This window comes from Pan troglodytes, chromosome 17 (genome assembly GCF_028858775.2).
Source record: "Pan troglodytes isolate AG18354 chromosome 17, NHGRI_mPanTro3-v2.0_pri, whole genome shotgun sequence".
NCBI lineage: Eukaryota > Metazoa > Chordata > Mammalia > Primates > Hominidae > Pan > Pan troglodytes.
In genome coordinates, this window is record NC_072415.2 from 18,864,558 (window position 1) to 18,884,340 (window position 19,783).

Sequence of the window (19,783 nt, forward strand, 5' to 3'; positions counted from 1 at the left end):
CTGTCTGGATCTGGGCAAGGGCTATGAGGTGGCACACCATCCAACCTGAGCAACTCATGGCCCCACACGCCAGCTCCTTCCCCCAAGGTTGGCAGGGGATTCCCTGTCCAATGCCATGACTTTTCTAGTGTTGGACGCACCAGACATGCCTGCAATCTACCACAAAACTAGTGACTGGTGAGACCTGGAGGTCAGAAGGTTGGAACAGGTGATTGCTAAGGGACATCCCCTTCTGAGATTCCATTATTCAGCCCGAGAAGCCCACAGGAGACACTGTCAAAACCCTCCAAATTACTTTCTGCATAGACATATCAGATCATTCTACTGGAGGGCAACCCTATAGCATGACTGACAACCATGACATTCTCACCGAATAGAGCTACAGCTGCCACCTGAGGGCTTCCTCTCCTCTCACTTGATGATGGTTAGAACCAGCTCTCCAGTAGAAGGACTGACACACGCAGTATCACAAGTATCCTCCCCGTGTTTCCAGCACAAAGTTTGGACTGCTCCACATGGTGCCCAAGGCCCTGAGTTGGCCTATGTGTTTAAGCATCACCTCCCCAACCCTCCAAGCAACAAGATGCCCCCTGCAGCCAAGCAGAACCACGTGTTTATCCCACTGCAGCCCTAGCCATTTCTCTCTGCCTCTACCTGAACATCCTGCTCCAGGTCCTTTTCCCCACCCCCCTCACATCTCCAGCTGGCCTGCTCGGTGCTGTCATGCGGGCACTGTGAGCCTGCAGAGTCCAGGGGGTTCCTGGAGGGCAGGGCTCCTGTTTACCTATGCATCTGGTAAGACGGGACATGTGACTAGTGACAAACCGAAACCTCTGCTCCTTGTGAGATGCCACACTCTGGGAAGTTGTGTGGCTACTTCTTGCATAGGAACTTGGGCACTGGAGTCACCCCTTAGGATCTTCCCATTCCCAGAGGCCAGCGGGGTCGTTCCCCTCTTCTTCCAACTTCAGGTTCAGATTTTGGCCTCTCCATTCCAGCTTAGTGATGGTGGCCCTGCCCCACGGGCTCTGCACTCCTGGCTTTGAAGCTGCAGTTCCAGATCCTTTGCAATAGCCCCTTGCTTTTGTCCCCTACGTCTTCATCTTCCATCTGCGTCACCCATCCCACACTCACTGCTTTTGTGTTTTGTTGTTTTTTTCTGAGACAGGGTCTCACTCTATCACCCAGGCTGGAGGGCAGTGATGCAATCTTGGTTCAGTGCAACCCCCACCTCCTGGGTTCAAACGAGTCTCCCACCTCAGCCATGTAAGTAGCTGGGGTTACAGGTGCACGACACCATGCCTGGCTAGTTTTTGTATTTTTAGTAGAGACAGGGTTTCACCATGTTGGCCAGGCTGGTCTTGAACTCCTGACCTGAGGTGATCTGCTTGCCTCAGCCTCCCAATATGCTGAGATTACAGGTGCTTTTTTTTTAGATCTGCTGTGGGCTGTGGCTGACTGCAGTGACTAAATGGTAGAGAGGCCTGCCCAGGCGACCCCCAGGATGCGACATGGCTTGTGGTGTTTGGGGCATCCAGTCCTGGCACTTGCTGATGCCATCTATATAGACTTCTCATCTTCATCTTCCTCTACAGGGGGCCTCTACAAGTGACTTAGCTTCACTCCACCCTGAAGCCTTCACTCACAGAAAGAGGAAGCAATTTGTGGGGCTGAAACTGGGAAAGGAAGTCCAGGGCAGAGAAAGAGGCAAGAAGCAGTTGGGGTGAGAAGCCCTTGACTCTGGGTCCTCTGTCCTGGCTCCTGCAGTCTTTCTGCTCTTCTTGTCCATCTGTTTGATGTGGTCACGTGCATGCACTATTTCATTTGATCCACACAGTCCTGGGAGGAGTGCAGTTTCATTTTACAGAGGGGCACAGAGAGGCTAGGCCAGTACCTCAAGTTTACCCCACTGCTGAGTGGCCCCCTGTGCTGACATGCATAGCCCCTGCACGTCCCAACATCTGCTGGGGACAAAGCGCTGGTTCAGATGGCCTGGTGCCTCCCCAGATCACCCAAGTTTTAGGCCACTGATTTGGGCCTCTGCTTATGTTTTCAAAAAGTTGCTCTATTTATACATTGCCTCCATGGAAAAATGCAATGATGAATGTGGTTCCTACTAGGAAAGCTATGGGATGTATTTTTCCAGCCCTGAAGTCTTGGGTATGGATGATAGAACTGATTGTAAATGGCTTAATAAATCAGGCAAAGCCTGTCTAAGCTGTGGTGTAATCTAAATATTTCTAGTTTTCTTGAATAACATTTGGTTATTGGAGACATCATGATCTTTTCATGCTTTAATAATATATTTAACTGTAAAAAACAAAAACAACAAAAAACCAACCACAGTTGATGTGTATGGAAAGTAAAATCTGGAGACCCCCAAACTCACTATGCCCAAGGGAAAAGGTAAGCTTGGAAGCTGAGTCAGGAGGAACACCAACCTTCCTTTTGTTCCTCAACAGAATGGCTAGAGATAGAAGGCAGTGTCTTCCCAGGTGGCCTCTCTCACCCAGACAATGTAAATTAACAGCATATCTTCCCGGTGAGGGATGAGAGGAGAGGAAAAATACTGTCTCCCCCATGTAACCCACTGTTCCTCTTCCCCCTCCTTGCCTGCAGTATGTGGATTAATGAACTCTAATCAAGGATGAGACCATACCCTCTTTTGTTTTCTTTCCTCTTTAAATATTGAAGCGCCCCAAATCCTTTTTGGAAAAAAGTGCAGACCACAGATCCTACAGTGGCTTGTGTCCTTTTCCCAGGCACATCCTCAATCTTGGCAAAATAAATCTCAACGCTGACGGAGACTGCCTCCGTCATTCTCTGGTTTCATGGTACTCTCCTAGGTGTCGTCCTGGGACATGCTCCCAACCCTGTGAGGGAGGCAGCCAGGCCCCCAGTACAGACTTCACCTGGCACCAACAGAGAGCTGACATGGCCCTCTCAAGGCCACACAGCTACCTGAACATCAATCCGCGTCCTGACTCCTGGTCTGAGTGGTGACAGTGATGCACTAGGACAAATGTTTTACTTTTTATTTGGGATTGGATCATAAAGGCAGCAAAACATTTGATGACTCATGTCCACAAGACACTCAGTGAAAACTGTTGAAATGAAGGGGAAAAAAAATGAGGGCAAGTATCCTGAAGCCTATGAGTGGAATTCAGAACGAATGTCTTCACCAGTGATAGATGAATATCATTTTGTAAGAGGTCTAAATGACATAGCAAGCAGTTTTGCTAACTCTGAGGATCACAGAGGTGAGCAGCCCATTTCGTTTCTGGGAGGCTTGTCCAGGGATGAATGAGGCAAGCCCGCAGGTCCCCACCTTGGGTGCCTCTCTGTTCTCCAAGGTTCACTCTGCTTCTCCTGAAGCCGCAGGGATGACGCTCATGCGGAATACTTGCTAAAGGCAGCCTGAGACTCCGGACAGAGCAGAAGCAGAAGCAGGAGTCAGCTCAAGCTCCCTCAGGGCCTCCTGCTGTCCTGACCCAAGGGCTGGGAGGGCCTTTCCTGAGGTTGGGGAGGGGGGCAGTTCTTTCTTTTTGTTTTTTTGTTTGTTTGTTGAGACAGGGTCTCGCTCTGTCACCCAGGCTGGAGTGCAGTGGAACAATAATGGCTCACTGCAGCCTCAACCTCCTGGGTTCCAGCCATCCTCCTGCCTGAGCCTCCCAAGCAGCTAGGACTACAGGCACGCACCACCACACCTGGCTAATTAAAAACTTTTATTATAGAGACAGGGTCTCATTCTGTGGCTTAGGCTGGAAATGCAGTGGTGCAATCATAGCTCACTGTAACCTCAAACTCCTGGGCTCAAAGGATCCTCCCACTTCAACCTTCCAAGTAGCTGTGCACCACACCCATCTAGTTTTGGGTTTTTTTTTGTAGAGATGGGGTCTTGCTATGCTGCCCAGGCTGATCTGGAATGCCTGGCCTCAATCCTGCCTCAGCCTCTCAACGTGCTGGGAGAGTTATTTGTTGAAGAAAACTTCCAGATATTATATGACTAATAAGCACTACATCTCAAAATCCATGAGAATGTAAGAAATTTCTTGCACATCTGTATAAATACTCAGATCTGTTTTGAGTATATTCTGAGAAAATTAAGATGGGCTAACGAAGGCCTAAAGGAATAATCAGCAATTTGGAGAAACATGAGCATATTTTAAACTCATTTAAAAAATCCAAACTATTTATTGAAAAGCTCTACTAAACAAAATTAGTTCAGACAAAGCAATAAGATGACGAATCAAGCTCTCTCCAGAGATGAAAGAAAAGCCAGTCTCAAAGATGACTATAACTAACGCTGTTGCTGGAAAGACAAGGGCACCGAGCCAGCCCTGGGAGAGGCTCCACTTCTTCAAAGACAAAACGATTCCAAACGTGGCAGGACACAGTGCTCACCCTACAGTGAACATCTGGGAATATGTTATTTTTTAAATTCAGTTAATCTTTCTTCTTTTTTTTTTTTTTTTTTTTTTTGAGACAGAGTCTCCTGTCACCCAGGCTGGAGTGGTGCAGGGGTGCGATCTCAGCTCACTGCAACCTCCACCTCCTGGGTTCAAATGATTCTCGGGCCTCAGCCTCACAAGTAGCTGGAATTACAGGCATGCGCCACCAATACCCAGCTAATCTTTGTATTTTTAGTAGAGATAGGGTTTCATTATGTTGTCCAGGCTGGTCTCAAACTCCTGGCCTCAAGTGATCCACCTGCCTCGGCTCCCCAAAGTGCTGGAATTACAGGCATGAGCCACCGCACCCAGCCAAGACTTTCTCATTCTTAAACTTCAGGAAAGATGTCTGGCCAGCCAGTTAATAGCCTCATTAGAATTATGCTTACATACAATTCCGCCTCCTAAAGAGAAACTAGTAAGGCCCAGTTTCTCCTCTTTAAACTGATCACAGATTGCCCAGGTGTGGTGATTCAATCCCAGCACTTTGGAAGGCTGAGGTGAGAGGATCACTTGAGTCCAGGAGTTTGAGACCAGCCTGGGCAACACAGTGAGACCCCCATCTCCACCAAAAAATTTTTAAAAATTAGCCTGGCATGCTAGTGCATGCCTGTGGTCCCAACTCAGAAGGCTAAGGCAGGAAGATCACTTGAGTCCTGAGGTCAAGGCTACAGTGAGCTGTGATCACACCACTGCACTCCAGGCTGGGAGACAGAGCAAGACCCCAACTCAAACAAAAACAAAAAAGCTGATCACAGAAACAACAGCTTTCAGAGATGAGTTTCCTTCTGTCTGTCCCATGTCTTGGCTTCTGAACACTCACATGATATTACTGGGGTCGCCTTCAGGGTATTCATCAGAGGCAGCAGCTGGCACACACTGGACTTTGGGTTTCATTCGCATGGACTTTGGGTTTCATTCGCATGGACTTTGGGTTTCATTCGCAAAGCTTCCTGAGAGCATAGATCCACAGCAGTGGATGAGAGCCACAGAGTTGTTTGGGAATCAGGCGACATGCTTATAGAGGAAACAGATACACACAGGGCCATTATTTTGATTTATTGCATTCTGAAGTACTCCGGGGGGAGGGCCTGAGAACGATCCGCTTTATCAGCAGTTCTAAAGCCTTATTACCTGAGATTTATATTCTGGGGGGAAAAATCAAGATTGGATTATCAATACGTATTTCACAGGAGATTTGAGTTTTGGCCCTGACAGAAGAACACGTACTAACCTGAAAAAGGCTACGTGAGATTAAAGAGAGAAACAGCTAAACACCAAATCCTGGTGAGAGAGACGTGGATTTAAAAGGCCAGCCACTCACTGTAGCGTGACAACTCCCTCTGGGGTAGCCAGGAGCGGAGCGTGAGCCACTGGCATGGAGCGTGGGCCACGAGGGCCACCTCCCCAGGAGCCCACAGCAGCCCAGGGAGGCCTTGGGAGCAGCTCTGCTTCAGCCGCAGTCACTTCTCATCATCCCGCCCATAGTTAATCGTCTGTAAGGCCTGAGCTATGAGCATCGCCATCTCCCGGGTGCTGGCCGCAACCACCCTGCAAGCCATGAGGTCGAGGGGTCCACCTGGGGACAGACAGAGAGAGCCAGGCATCCGGGTTACCAGAGAGGGCTGAACAATGTTGCGTAACAACTTATCCCACATGCACACAGCACAGGAAATGGCACATGGAACCGTGCCCAAGCCCCAACACTCGTATTAAACAGGTGGTCTAGGAGTGAATCTGGCAAAGAATAGAGGGATGGAGCCTCTCCCGCCCCACCCCAGTGTGAATGCAGTCAAGGGCTGCACAGAACAGAGTGCAGCTCTGAAGCTGCCACTGCCTTAAGAGATGGAGAACATAAAAGTCCTAAGAAATGCAAGCAATGGGCTAGACCCGAACAGGGGAGCTGCCCTTCTCAAGCTTGACTGTGCACAGGGGTCAGCCAGGGGCTTGTGAAACCAAGGCTCTGCCTCAACAAGTCTGGGTGGGGCTGAGGCAACCTGCCCACAAGCTCCTGGGGGTGCACCGCTGCTGTGGGACCCATACTCGAAGAAGCTCGGGCAAGACGATAAAGCCTTGCATATTCCTGAGGGATATGAAACAGCTCTGGATGCATGGGCTGGAGACCTGCTTGCACATACGTGAGCCTTCAGGTGCTCTAGTGGTAAAATCAGAGTGATGGGGGCTTTAAAATAGGGAATGGAGGCCGGGCATGGTGGCTCAGGCCTGTAATCCCAGCACTTTGGGAGGCCGAGGCGGGTGGATCACCTGAGGTCAGGAGTTCGAGACCAGCCTGACCAACATGGCAAAACCCCATCTCTACTAAAAATACAAAATTAGCTGGGCATGGTGGTGAGTGCCTGTAGTCCCAGCTATTCGGGAGGCCAAGGCAGGAGAATTGCTTGAACCTGGAAGGCAGAGGTTGCAGTGAGCCGAGATCATGCCATTGCACTCCAGCCTGGGTGACAAGAGTGAAACTCCGTGTCAAAAAAAAAAAAAAAATGTGGAATGGGGTCGGGCATAGTGGCTCATGCCTGTAATTCCAGCACTTTGGGAGACCGAAGCAGGCGGATCACGAGGTCAGGAGATCAAGAGCATCCTGGCTGATACCGTGAAACCCTGTCTCTAATAAAAATACAAAAAATTAGCCAGGTGTGGTGGCATGCGCCTGTAGTCCCAGCTAGTCGGGAGGCTGAGGCAAGAGAATCGCTTGAACCTGGGAGGCGGAGGTTGCAGTGAGCCAAGATCATGCCACTGCACTCTAGCCTGGGCGACAGAGTAAGACTCCATCTTAAAAAAAAAAAAAAAAAAAAAAATGTGGAATGGGCCTGCCCAGTCCTGCTGCCAGTGGCTGATACCTCTTCATTTTTATACCTTGCTGATATCTTAGTCAAGCCTTTCCAAAGGAGAAATAGGAAACAAGTAGAAATCAAATTACAAAAGATCCGCCATCCATGCCCAATAGATAAAAGTGAGCTACAGTGTTTCTGCTAAAAGCTCAGTGACAATGAGATCTGTTGGATTCACCTGGCTTCTGATTGTTACTCCTGAATGAACATTAGATGCAAAGGTCTGCCTGAAACTACGTGGATGTAGCAGACAGCACAGAGTTAGGGGCCCACATATACTCCCAGGAGCTCAGCCACTGGGCCTCAAGTGACCCTGAAGCAGAAGGAACAGCCACCTTCCAGAATCATCCTCCAAAACCCAACCGGACGCTCATGTTCTGTGCTGGTGCTGACCCAACACCAAGCTAGGGGGCCTTGCAGAAGCAACTAACCTCAGAAATGTGGGGAGCACAACACCTGCTCTGTTCATCTCATTGGATTCCTGTGGGAACCCTTAGAAAACTGTCATTGGGCTGGGTGCAGTGGCTTAGTCCTGTAATCCCAGCACTTTGGGAGGCCAAGGTGGGTGGATCACTTGAGGTCAGGAGTTCGAGACCAGCCTGACCAACACGGTGAAACCCCACCTGTACTAAAAATACAAAAATTAGCTGGGCCTGGTGGCGTGTACCTGTAATCCCGGCTACTCGGGAGGCTGAAGCAGGAGAATCGCTTGAACCCAGGAGGCAAAGGTTGCAGTAAGCCGAGATCATGCCACTACACTCAAGCCAGGGCAACAGAGCGAGACTCTGTCTCAAAAAAAAAAAAAAAAGAAGAAAACTGTCAGTGGTGTGTAAATGGGAAGTGGCAGTGCTGCTGCCATCTGGTGAAGATATCCTGATCCTATGGTGGCAAGGGATGGCAGGAAGGAGGCCAGGCTGGTGCAGGCCACTGCCATCATAGCACCCTCGCATGCTCTCAATAACAGAAACTGTGGACGGGCACGGTGGCTCACGCCTGTGATCTCAGCACTTTGGGAGGTCAAGACCATAAGGTCAGGAGTTTGAGACCAGCCTGGCCAACATGGTGAAACTCCGCTTCTACTAAAAATACAAAAATTAGCCGGGCATGGTAGTACGCACCTGTAATCACAGCTACTCAGGAGGCCGAGGCAGGAGAATTGCTTGAACCCGTGAGTAGGATGGTTGCAGTGAGCCGCGATTGTACCACTGCACTCCATCCTGTGTGACAGCAAGACCCCGTCTCAAAAAAAAAAAAAAAAAAAAAAAAAAAAGAAAAAAAACAGAAACTCTGGGGAAGGTGGGAAATTCAGTTGGTGGGGACTTCAGGAAGTGCCCCACCCACAGTGTCTCTCAGTCTAGTTTCTGCCGCTGCATTTCAGGGACAGGAGAGCTCACCCGAAGTGTCTATCACGATGCCGCCTGCTTCTCTGATGATGACCGTGGCAGCCGCCAGATCCCAGCAGTGCAGGCCAAACTGGTAATAGGCATCCGCGGCCCCTGAGGCCAGGTGGCAGAGTGCCAATGTGGAGCTTCCAATCACTCGGACCCTGGGGAGAGGGAAGGGAGGACAGATGCAGGCGGGAGTGGAGCCTTTTCTGTGGTGTGCAAGCCGACTTCAGCCAGGTACCCCGGCTGGGCATGTTCCCTAGTGAAAAATGAAGCACAGCACTTCTGCCAAAGCTCTGGAGGCTGAATATAGGGCCTGGAGCCACCAACCAACAGGCCTCTGCCAGACGCAAATGCCTTGTGCCATGACAGCTCCCAGCTGACCTAGCTACTGAGCACCTGAGATGCAGCAACCAGAGAAATGAATCCTCCTCTACTGAACGTGACATTAAGTGTCAGTGGTCTCACATGGCTAGGGCTCACAGCACAGCCCTACTGGGAAGGCAAGAGACAAAGAGGATTCACTGGGCTTTGATAAACCTGTCTGACGCCAGGCCCCCTTGGGAAGGACTGTAAGTATTTGCACCATTCCCTGGTTGAGCAGCATGAGGTCAGTTCCATGGATTCTGATCAGAAGCGACACAGGTGCCCACGCATCTCCAGAGGCCTGGCTATAGGAGTATCTACTGCAGGCAGGCCCCTCACAGGGCTTCCCTGAGTCTGATGTTCATGTGCCCCTCCCACTCTTTCCACGCCAGGCTTCCTCCTCAAATCCCAGGGGAGTTTTAGCAAGCCCGTGTTCCGTTCTTCCTCCTCTGGCTGCAGGGTGTTCCCCGAACTGAACCTCCTACCCATGCGCCTTGGCATGCAGCAGCCGCTCCATGTTACTCAGGAACAGCTTCAGGGTCGCAGGGTCACGCTTGGGGCCAATTTCTGTCAGAACCAAGGCCTTTGAGAGATCTGCAATAAAAAGAATTTCCTGTCACCAGAAAAATCAAGTCTTGGTTCTAACTAAGGAGTACAGGCTTCCAACGTGAGCCTTTCTTTCTCAGAGTAAGGATCATCTTTCGACTGGTTCGTGCTGAATGCTTTTCTGATAGCTATGTTGAAAACTAAGGATGGACCGGGCACAGTGGATCATGCCTGTAATGCCAGCACTTTGGGAGGCTAGGGAACAAGGATCACCTGAGGCCATGAGTTCCAGACCAGCCTGGGCAAGATGGTGAGACTCCATCTCTGCAAAAAAAAAAAAATTAAAAGTAGCTGGGCATGGTGGCACAGGCCTGTAGTTGCAGCTACTCAGGAGGCTGAGGTGGGAGGATTGGTTGAGCCCAGGGGTTCAAGGCTGCTGTCAGCCATGATTGCGCCACCACATTCCAGCCTGGAGGACAGAGCAAGTCCCTGTTTCTTAAAAAAAAAAAAAAAAAAAAAAAAAATCACCATCATTCAACCAAAAAGAAAAGCAAAATTACTCCAAACTGGGAACACTCAATGTTTGGAGGGAAAAAATGCTTCATTAATCGTCTAACTGCTGCAATCGCAACGATAGAAATACCATTTTCTTGGAGAAAGCAACTTTTAAATAATGCTGCTTTGGAAAGGGAAGCTGCAGGAGTGTGAGCCCTCTGGACGCAGGGGGCTGCCGACACCTGGAATTCATGGCCTGCCGTTTACATAACAGCAGGCGAGGCTGCCAGGGCTGGCAAGCCTGGCTCAGGGCAGGACGTGACCGGGATTCTGCTCCTGTCCCTGACTCACTGCTGGGGATCAGAGCAGTTTGTCCTTGTTGTGCCACACACCCAAACACAGCCAAACTTCGGTCATGTCCCGTCAGGCCTCACTGCCCGGGCAGGACAATGCCAAACCAGGTGTGCTCCATGACAAAATAAAGCCACTCCCAAAGTCGGGGGAAACAAATCCTATCACATTACTGCACTCAATGGACCCAGTTCTGTGTCACCACTTTCAAATTCTCCGCTCACCCAGGAAATCTCTCAGCCAGAATCCAGGTCCAAGTGTCCCTTTTCTTCCATGGAAACTCTCATTTTACACCTTAAAGCACTTTCTGCAAAACACCTGGCTCCAGACCAAAGCAACCTGCCTGCCCTCAGGAGGTCCAGATCATTCACCACCGGCCATGCCCAGCACTGAAGCTGAGCTATGAGGCACTCCTGCCCTGGGACTGGGCAGCAGGCCCTCCACAGATACCACCTGAGCCCTGCAGCTGCCACCCACAGCTGGGACAAAAGGCGGCTGTTCCAGGTGCTCCCTAATCCACACAGGATCTGCAGACAGGCTCCAGCAACCCTTCCATTCCTTACCCTCCAAACCCCACCCTCACCTGGCCACAAACAGATGGTATTTTTTCCGGGGTGGGGGTGGGGAAGGCTTCCATTAAAGAAAAAGACATCAGCAGACCCAGGCTGAGTGGGCACTCGATAAACAGTTACTGAATGAATGAGTGCTTTCCCTCAAATGCCAGCACTCAAGAAGGTAGGATTAGAGTCTTTGTTTTGATTTGGTTCATTAAATTACTAGTATTTTAATTTATGGGAGAAATGTTTGAGGCAGAATTTTGTTGGCTAATCTAAGAATCTAAATACTATATACAATACTGATTTTGGGGGTAAACTAATTCTGAATTACGAATATTTTAGTTAGAAATGCTCTTTTGGTCGGGCGCGATGGCTCACGCCTGTAATCCCAACATTTTGGGAGGCTGAGGCGGGCAGATCACCTGAGGCTGGGAGTTCAAGACCAGCCTGACCAACATGGAGAAACCCCATCTCTACTAAAAATGCAAAATTAGCCAGGCATGGTGGTGCATGCCTGTAATCCAAGCTAGCAGGAGGCTGAGGCAGGAGAATCGCTTGAACCCGGGAGGCGGAGGTTGCAGTGAGCCAAGATCACACCATTGCATTCCAGCCTGGGCAAGAAGAGCAAAACTCCATCTCAAAAAAAAAAAAAAATGCTCTTTTGAAATATAATAATATGGTCATCTGGGGAATGCGTGTTAAATTAAAATTAAAAAATAGAAATTGGACTCACAAGAAGAGATACAGATGGCAAATAAGCATATAGAAAGATGCTCCACATCATATGTCCTCAGGGAAATGCAGATTAACAACAAGACAAAGCCAGGAGCATGGCTTACGCCTGTAATCCCAGCACTTTGGGAGGCTGAGGCGGGAGGATCAGGAGTTTGAGACCAGCCTGGCCAACATGGTGAAACCCCGTCTCTATTAAAAATACAAAAATTAGCTGGGTGTGGCAGCGCGTGCCTGTAATCCCAGTTACTCAAGAGGCTGAGGCAGGAGAATCGCTTGAACCTGGGAGACAGACGTTGTGGTTAGCCAAGATCACACCACTGCACTTTAGCCTGGGTGACAGAGTGGGCCTCCGTCTCAAAACAACAATAACGAGACACCTCTACACATCTGTTAGAATGGAGAAACAACACTAACTACAACAAGTGCCAGCCAGGATGTGGAGCAACAGGAACTCGCATGCATGGCTGGTGGAAATGCAAAATGGTGCATCTGCTTTGGAGGATAGCTTGGCAGTTTCCTACAAATCTAAACATACTCTTACCATACCGTCCAGCAATCGTGCCCCTTGGTGTTCACCCAAGGAGTTGAAAACTTGTTTTCACATAAAACCTTCACACCAGTGTTAAGAGCAGATTTATTCATAACTGCCAACACTTAGAAGCAACCAAGATGTCCTTTAGTAGGTGAATAAACTGTGGTACATCCAGACAATGGAATATTATCCAGCACTTAAAGGAAATGAGAAAGCATGAGAAGATACGGATGAATCTTAAATGCATATTGCTGGGTGAAAGAAGCCAATCTGAAAAGCTACACACCGTATGATTCCAACTCCATGACATTCTGGAAAAGGCAAAACTATGGAGACAGTAAAAATATCAGTGGTTGCCAGAGGCTCAGGGGAGGGAAGAATAGGCGGAGCATGGGGGGTTTTTAGGGCAGCGAAAATATTCTATATGATACTGTAATGGTGGATGCCTTACAACACCAACAGTGAAGCCTAATGAAAACTATGAACCTTGGGTGATAATAATGTGTCTCATTTTAACAAATGCACCATTCTGTATGCGATGCTGATGGATGGGGAGGCTGTACGTGTGTGGGGACAGGAGGTGTATGGGAACTCTGTCTCTCTGCACCTTCTGCTCAATTTTGCTGTGAACCTAAAACCGTTACTCTAAAAAACAAAGTGAAAGAAAGAGGGAGGAAGGGCAGGGAGGGAGGAGGGAGGGGGAGAAAAGGAAGGGAGGAAAAGGAAAGAAGGGAAGGAGAAAAGAAAAAAATGGGATGGCTTGCATGATACTTTGGCCAGGAAAATCAAGGAAGAATGAATTGTCCCAGAGGAGGCCATGGGGGACAAGAAAGTGAAGTGGCAGTGGCATCTTGTCTAATCCCACCCTATTTCTAATGTACTCATCTAACAACTTCAAATCATACACGTGCATACAATGCTTTTGCTTTTTTTGAGATGGAGTCTTGCTCTGTCACTCAGCCTGCAGTGCAATGGTGCGATCTCAGCTCACTGCAACCTCTGCCTCCCAGGTTCACGCAGTTCTCTTGTCTCAGCCTCCCAAGGAGCTGGGATTACAGGTGCGCACCACCCTGCCCAGCTAATTTTTGTATTTTTAGTAGAGACAGAGTTTCACCATATTGGTCAGGCTGGTCTCAAACTGCTGATCTCAGGTGATCAACCCATCTCACACAGTGCTTTTTAAAAATGATTTTATAGCTTATTCTGTTGCTCGCTCTTTCAATATAAAAACATCTCATATACATATTTTGCCATCAGTATCTTACTCTTAACAGCCGCACTCTATTCCATCTGGTACAATAACTGCAATTTATGTCACCATTCCCCTGAAGATGAACAATTTTCATTTTTATTGTAAACAATGCTTCATAAACATCTTTCCTATAGAGGTTTATACAGTCATACTGATTTTTTTCGAGATAGATGAACACAAGTGGGGTTTCTGAATCAAAGGGTGTGCATATTTTAGGTTTTGATGTAATTTTCCAAATTGCCCTCTGGGAAAGCTGAATCAATTATACATACGCCCCCTCAACCTTACTGGGCTATGAGGGATCCTGTACTATTTCCAAGTCCCTAACAGGCAGGCTCACCCTGGAGGTACACTCTAAGAGTGATTTTCTCTGAGCGGTAAAATCAGGACAGTGAAATCTAACACACAGGGCACTTGCTGGCACCAGTGTTAATGACCCTGGGAAGAGATGAAGGAAGACACTGAAGATTTCTCCCCAGGAACTAGGAAGCTGAGCAATCAATTTCCATTGGGAGATAAGCACCTACTCTTAAAGGCCTCACCCAGTCTCCCCACACCTGAGGGCAGAGATGAGCACAGGGCGGGTGGGTGGAGGAAAGTCCGCCAGTGCCAGCCTAGACAGGCAGGTACTCCCCATGCCAGGGCTGGTGTAGGAAGCACAGAGATCTTCCAACCAAGTGCCCTGGGGTATTTCACAAAGGGAAGTTAAATTTGTGTGCAAGAAACAGCAATTTTTCGCTTGCTGACAGTGACCAGGTCCTCACTCTTCCTGACAGGCCTGTGCGAGCACTTCCCAGCCTACGTGCCACTGCCCCTGTGCAACAGATGAGAAACCCAAGCTTGGAGAAGCGACATGAGCTGCTCAGGCCATGGAGCCATTACATGGTGGGGCCAGACTTACACCCAAGCTTGTCTGGTGATTGTGTGAAGGCAGGGGTTTCTTCCATAGTTTTCCAGTTTATGAAAAGCTTGCTCTGAATCCAGCACCTTCCTCTTCTGGCCACCCTGAATTAATTCCTTCTCATTCTTGCCAACACACGTTTTCCCAAATGAAATCAAGAACAGAGTATAGGCTGGGTGCAGTGGCTCATGCCTGTAATCCCAGCACTTTAGGAGGCCAAAGCAGGTAGATTATTTGAGGCCAGGAGTTCGAGACCAGCCTGGCCAACATAGGGAAACCCCGTCACCACTAAAAGTACAAAAAAAAAAAAAAAAAATTAGGCAGGCGTGGTGGCACACATTTGTAATCCCAGCTACTGGAGAGGCTAAAGCACAAGAATTGCTTGAACCTGGGAGGCGGAGGTTGCAGTGAGCCAAGATCGTGCCACTGCACTCTAGCCTGGACAACTGAGACTGGCTGTCTCAAAAAAAAAAAAGAACAGTGTATATAACAGAGTATAAAGGAGGTCTGAATGTTGCCACCTAAAAGCAAAATGCTTTCTACTGTTTGATTTTGCTCCAGATAAGGGGGAAAAAACTTATGACAACCCCTACTTAATATTATCTTATGATTATTTCTGACTAGTTATCCACAATTACTATGATTTTTGTATTTTATTACCCTTTGTCCTATATTTACCATATCTTAGGTCTTAAACGCACACACACACACACAAATATATATATTTTATATATATATATATATATTTTTTTTTTTTTTTTTTGAGATGGAGCCTCATTCTGTCAGCAGGCTGGAGTGCAGTGGTGCGATCTTGGCTCACTGCAACCTCTGCCTCCCGGGTTCAAGCAATTCTCCTGCCTCAGCCTCCCGAATAGCTGGGATTACAGGCATGCGGCTAATTTTTTTTGTATTTTTAATAGAGACGGGGTTTCTCCATGTTGGTCAGGCTGATCTCGAACTCCTGACCTCAACTGATCCACCCACCTCGGCCTCCCAAAGTGCTAGGACTACAGGCATGAGCCACCGGGCCCGGCCTAATATATATCTTTTTAATTTCAAATATTCTGTGATTTCATGGGAAGCAGGGAACAGGGAGTTCTTGCTTAATAGGTGGAGTTCTTGTTTGTAGGAACACACATTTTGGAGACTATATAGTGCTGATGATTGTACAACACTGTGACTATAATTAATGTCATTGAATGGTATGCTGAAGAGTAATTAGAATGGAAAATCATATTTACATACATTTTACTACAATAAAAATATCTCATACATTTTGAAATAGGACATCTCTGTTTATTCTTTCAATAAACAGATTTTAGGATGAAAATGAATAGCCAGTGACTCCCGACAGTTTGGAAACCCTTGCTCTGGTTGAGCAATGCTAAGAGTAGGCTGTCTTAGGGGAAACTTTACAACTCAAATAATGAGAGAAGTCATTTGAGTACACTGAAATACGTACTCATGAGCTGGGCGTGGTGGCTCATGCCTGTAATCCCAGCACTTTGCAAGGCTAAGGTGCGCCGATCGCTTTGAGGTCAGGACTTCAAGACCAGCCTGGGCAACATGGCGAAGCCCCATCTCTACCAAACATACAAAAGTCAGCCAGGCATGGTGGTGTGTGCCTATAGTTCCAGCTACTCGGGAGGCTGGCTTTGGAGAATCACTTGAGCCCAGGAGCAGAGGGTGCAGTGAGCCGAGATCAGCCACTGCACTCCAGGCTGGGTGATGTAGTCTCAAAAAAAAGAAAAAGAAAAAAGAAATGTGTACTCACGGAGTAAGAGGCAGCTGTGCTTTAAAGCCTATAAAACATGCCTGTGGGCACAAGCTGGTTTTGTTGGATATATAACTTCTGTGACTACACTTTCATCAGTGTGTTGTTTTGGAGGTTTTTTCTGAGACAGGGTCTTGCTCTGTTTCCCAGGCTAGAGTGCAGTGGTGCAATCATAGCTTCTGTTACCTTGAACTTCTGTTACCTTGAACTCCCATGTCAGCCCTCTGAGTAGCTGGAACTACAGGCATGCACCACCACACCCACCTAATTTTTAAATTTTTTGTACAGATTGGGGTCTTGCTATGTGGCCCAGGCTGGTCTCAAACTTCTGCTCTCAAGTGAACCTCCTGCCTCAGCCTCCCAAAGTGCTGGGATTACAGGCGTGAGCCACCGTGCCTCGCCTAACAAGGCCAATATTTTAATACTTCACAAAAACAATGAAGAGGGAGCTCTAGAACCATGAAACTACAAATGCTGTCTGGAGCCCCCACCCCCGCCCTCCAAGCCCCCAAAGCCCAGGAATCCAATGTCAAGTAACAGTAGGTAACCAAAAAGAACTATGGTTGAATCCCACACACAATTATCCTAAGAAAAAAAGAGTGAGGAGCAGAGTAACATGTATACGCCAATAAAAGAATTTTGCCAAAAAAAAAGAAATCTAACCACAAAATAGGAGTAATAAAGAATATCAGGAAAAAAGAGCATAATCCAAATCACAGGTCACAGAACTTAGGAAAAATTACATAAAGGAAATATTTCAGAAAAGAAGACAAACTAAAAGGAACATAATGAATAAACACAGATTATGCTTTGCAGGAAATTGAGGGTGGAAAAGAGGAAACTTTTTTAAATAAGATAATTGGTGGAAAAGATAAAAAGTGTACAAGAGGAAATGATAGTGAAAGCCCAACATACATTCAAGTCCCAGAAGACAAAAAACAAAGCAACACAATTGGGAAATAAAAAAAAATATTAAAAACTGTAATTCAAGAAAACTCTTCTACAATTTAAAAAAAGAGGCCAGTCACAGTGGCTCATGCCTATAATCCCAGCACTTTGGGAGGCCAAGGCGGGCGGATCACCTGAGATCAGGAGTTCGAGACCAGCCTGACCAACATAGAGAAACACCGTCTCTACTAAAAATACAAAATTAGCCAGACATGGTGGTGCACGCCTGTAATTCCAGCTACTTGGGAGGCTGCGGCAGGAGAATGACTTAAACACAGGAGGTGGAGGTTGCAGTGAGCTGAAATCTCGCCATTGCACTCCAGCCTGGGCAACAAGAGCGAAACTCCATTTCAATAAATAAATAAATAAATAAATAAAGGCCGAGTGTGGTGGCTCATACCTGTAATCCCAGCACTTGAGGCCGAAGCGTGTGGATCACCTGAGGTCAGGAGTTTGAGACAAGCCTGGCCAACATGGTGAAATCCTGTCTTTACTAAAAGTACAAAAACTAGCTGGGCATGGCGGCGCAAGCCTGTAATCCTAGCTACTCGGGAGACTGAGGCAGGAGAATTGCTTAAACCTGGAAGGTGGAGGTTGCAGTAAACCGAGATTGTGCCACTACACTCCGGACTGGGCAACAGAACAAGACTGTCTTAAAAATATATATATTTTTTATTTTTTTGAAAAATCATATCTAACACTGTAAGCCTGACAACTTTCCAACACTTCAAGAGCTCTCCTGAGGAGTGGTGATATTAATATGACATTTTTAGTATTTTATTAAAAACTACATCAGCACTTAGAAGAGCTGAAAATCTCAGTGAAACCATTTCCCAAATGACCAATACACGATGTTATAAAATCAACAATGAACCAAAGATCCATTCAAAGTACAAGATAGCCCAATGGATTTCAATGTAACTGAGTACCAACAAATCCACTAGATTTCACACTGCAACTAACCTTTAAGAAATCTCTACTTGGCCAGGCGCGGTGGCTCATGCCTGTAATCCCAGAACTTTGGGAGGCTGAGGTGGGTGGATCACTTCAGGTCAGGAGTTTGAGACCAGCCTGGCCAACACGGTGAAACCTGATCTCTACTAAAAATACAAAAAAAAAAAAAAAATTAGCCAGGCATGGAGTGTGTGCCTGTAATTCCAGCTACTCCGGAAGCTGAGGTGGGAGAATCGCTGGAACCTGGGAGGCAGAGGTTGCAGTGAGCCAAGATCACACCACTGCATCCCGGCCTGGGCAACAGAGCGAGACTCCATCTCAAAAACAAAAAAAATTGCTACTTGTTGGGTTTTGGTTTGATATCAAACAAAAATGCCCTCAGTTATCTGAAAAGAGATTTAAAACACTTCTCCTTTTTTAAACTACGTATCTGTGTGAGGTTAGACATTTTTTAAGACATCAAAAACAGGCTGGGTTGGTGGCTCACACCTGTAATCCCAGCACTTTGAGACGCTGAGGTGGGAGGATGGCTTGAGGCCAGGAATTTGAGACTAACCTGGGAAACATATCGAGACCCTGTCTCTACAAAAATATTTTTTAAATTATCCAGGCATTGTGGTGAGCACCTGTAGTCCCAGCTACTTGGGAGGCTGAGGTGGGAGGATCATTCGGGCCCTGGAGTTGGGGCTGCATTGAGCTACGATCACACCATTGCACTCCAGTGTGGTCAACAGAACAAGACTGTCTCTAAAAAATAATAATAATAATAAAAGACACCAAAACAACTTATTATAACAGATTGAATGCAGAAGCAGATATGAGAATCTAGTTGTCTTACATTAAGCCAGACATAAAGAAATTTGGAAAAAATGTAAAACTATCCCACTCTCCTCACTAAAGCTTTCTTATTTTGGAAAATATGATTATTTCCCATAAAAATATATTACTCATGTTAAAATGTAATGAATTTTTAATCTTAAAATGAATTAATAAATGTTTTAAAGGCCTTCAGTAATTTTTTCAGGAGTATGAATGGGTTTGTCCTAAGATCAAAAAGCTTTAAAAATGCTATACTAGAGAATGTACTTCACACAACCAGAACGACTGGAGAAGCATCAGCACACAGGACAGTGGTGGCGTTATATCTGTACCCACCTGTGGAACCAAGACTGAATGATGGCTTTAAGGTGAGAGCGTGGCACACAGTGGCTGGGTGCTATCCCAATGAGGATGCGATGCAACCATCCAGAGGTGGACAGGTGACAGAGAGAGGACATGACCCATAGAACAAGCTTGTCAACTGTTACTGAGAGCAAAGGTTATCTTTTTTTTTTTTTTTAAGAGATGGGGTTGAGGCCGGGTGTGGTGGCTCATGCCTGTAATCCCAATACTTTGGGAGGCCTGGGAGGGCGGATCACCTGAGGTCAGGAGTTCAACACCAGCCTGGCCAACATGACAAAACCCTGTCTCCACTAAAAATACAAAAATTAGCTGGGCATGGTGGCACGCACCTGTAATCCCAGCTACTTGGGAGGCTTAGGAGGAAAATCACTTGAACCAGGGAGGCAGAGGTTGCAGTGAGCCGAGATCGCCCCATTGCACTCCAGCCTGGGCAACAAGAGTGAAACTCCATCTCAGAAAAAAAAAAAAAACAGTATAACTCATTATCGACTCTATATTTTAAAAACAT

At 47.2% G+C, this 19,783-nt stretch overlaps 1 protein-coding gene across 2 annotated transcripts in view; it reads right to left on the reverse strand.

Moving 5' to 3' along the window:
• Positions 1 to 5,495: 5,495 nt before the first annotated feature.
• The window catches only part of IMPA2 (inositol monophosphatase 2), a 50,613-nt gene continuing 36,325 nt past the window's right edge, over positions 5,496 to 19,783 (reverse strand). For both annotated transcript variants that reach the window (XM_512020.7, XM_063795931.1), the window contains 3 exons: positions 9,534 to 9,642; positions 8,692 to 8,843; positions 5,496 to 6,030 (listed from right to left, as the gene is read on the reverse strand). In XM_512020.7, the coding sequence (XP_512020.2) occupies positions 5,915 to 6,030; positions 8,692 to 8,843; positions 9,534 to 9,642 (377 nt within the window). In that variant the 3' untranslated portion in view covers positions 5,496 to 5,914. The remainder of the gene's footprint in view (positions 6,031 to 8,691; positions 8,844 to 9,533; positions 9,643 to 19,783) is intronic.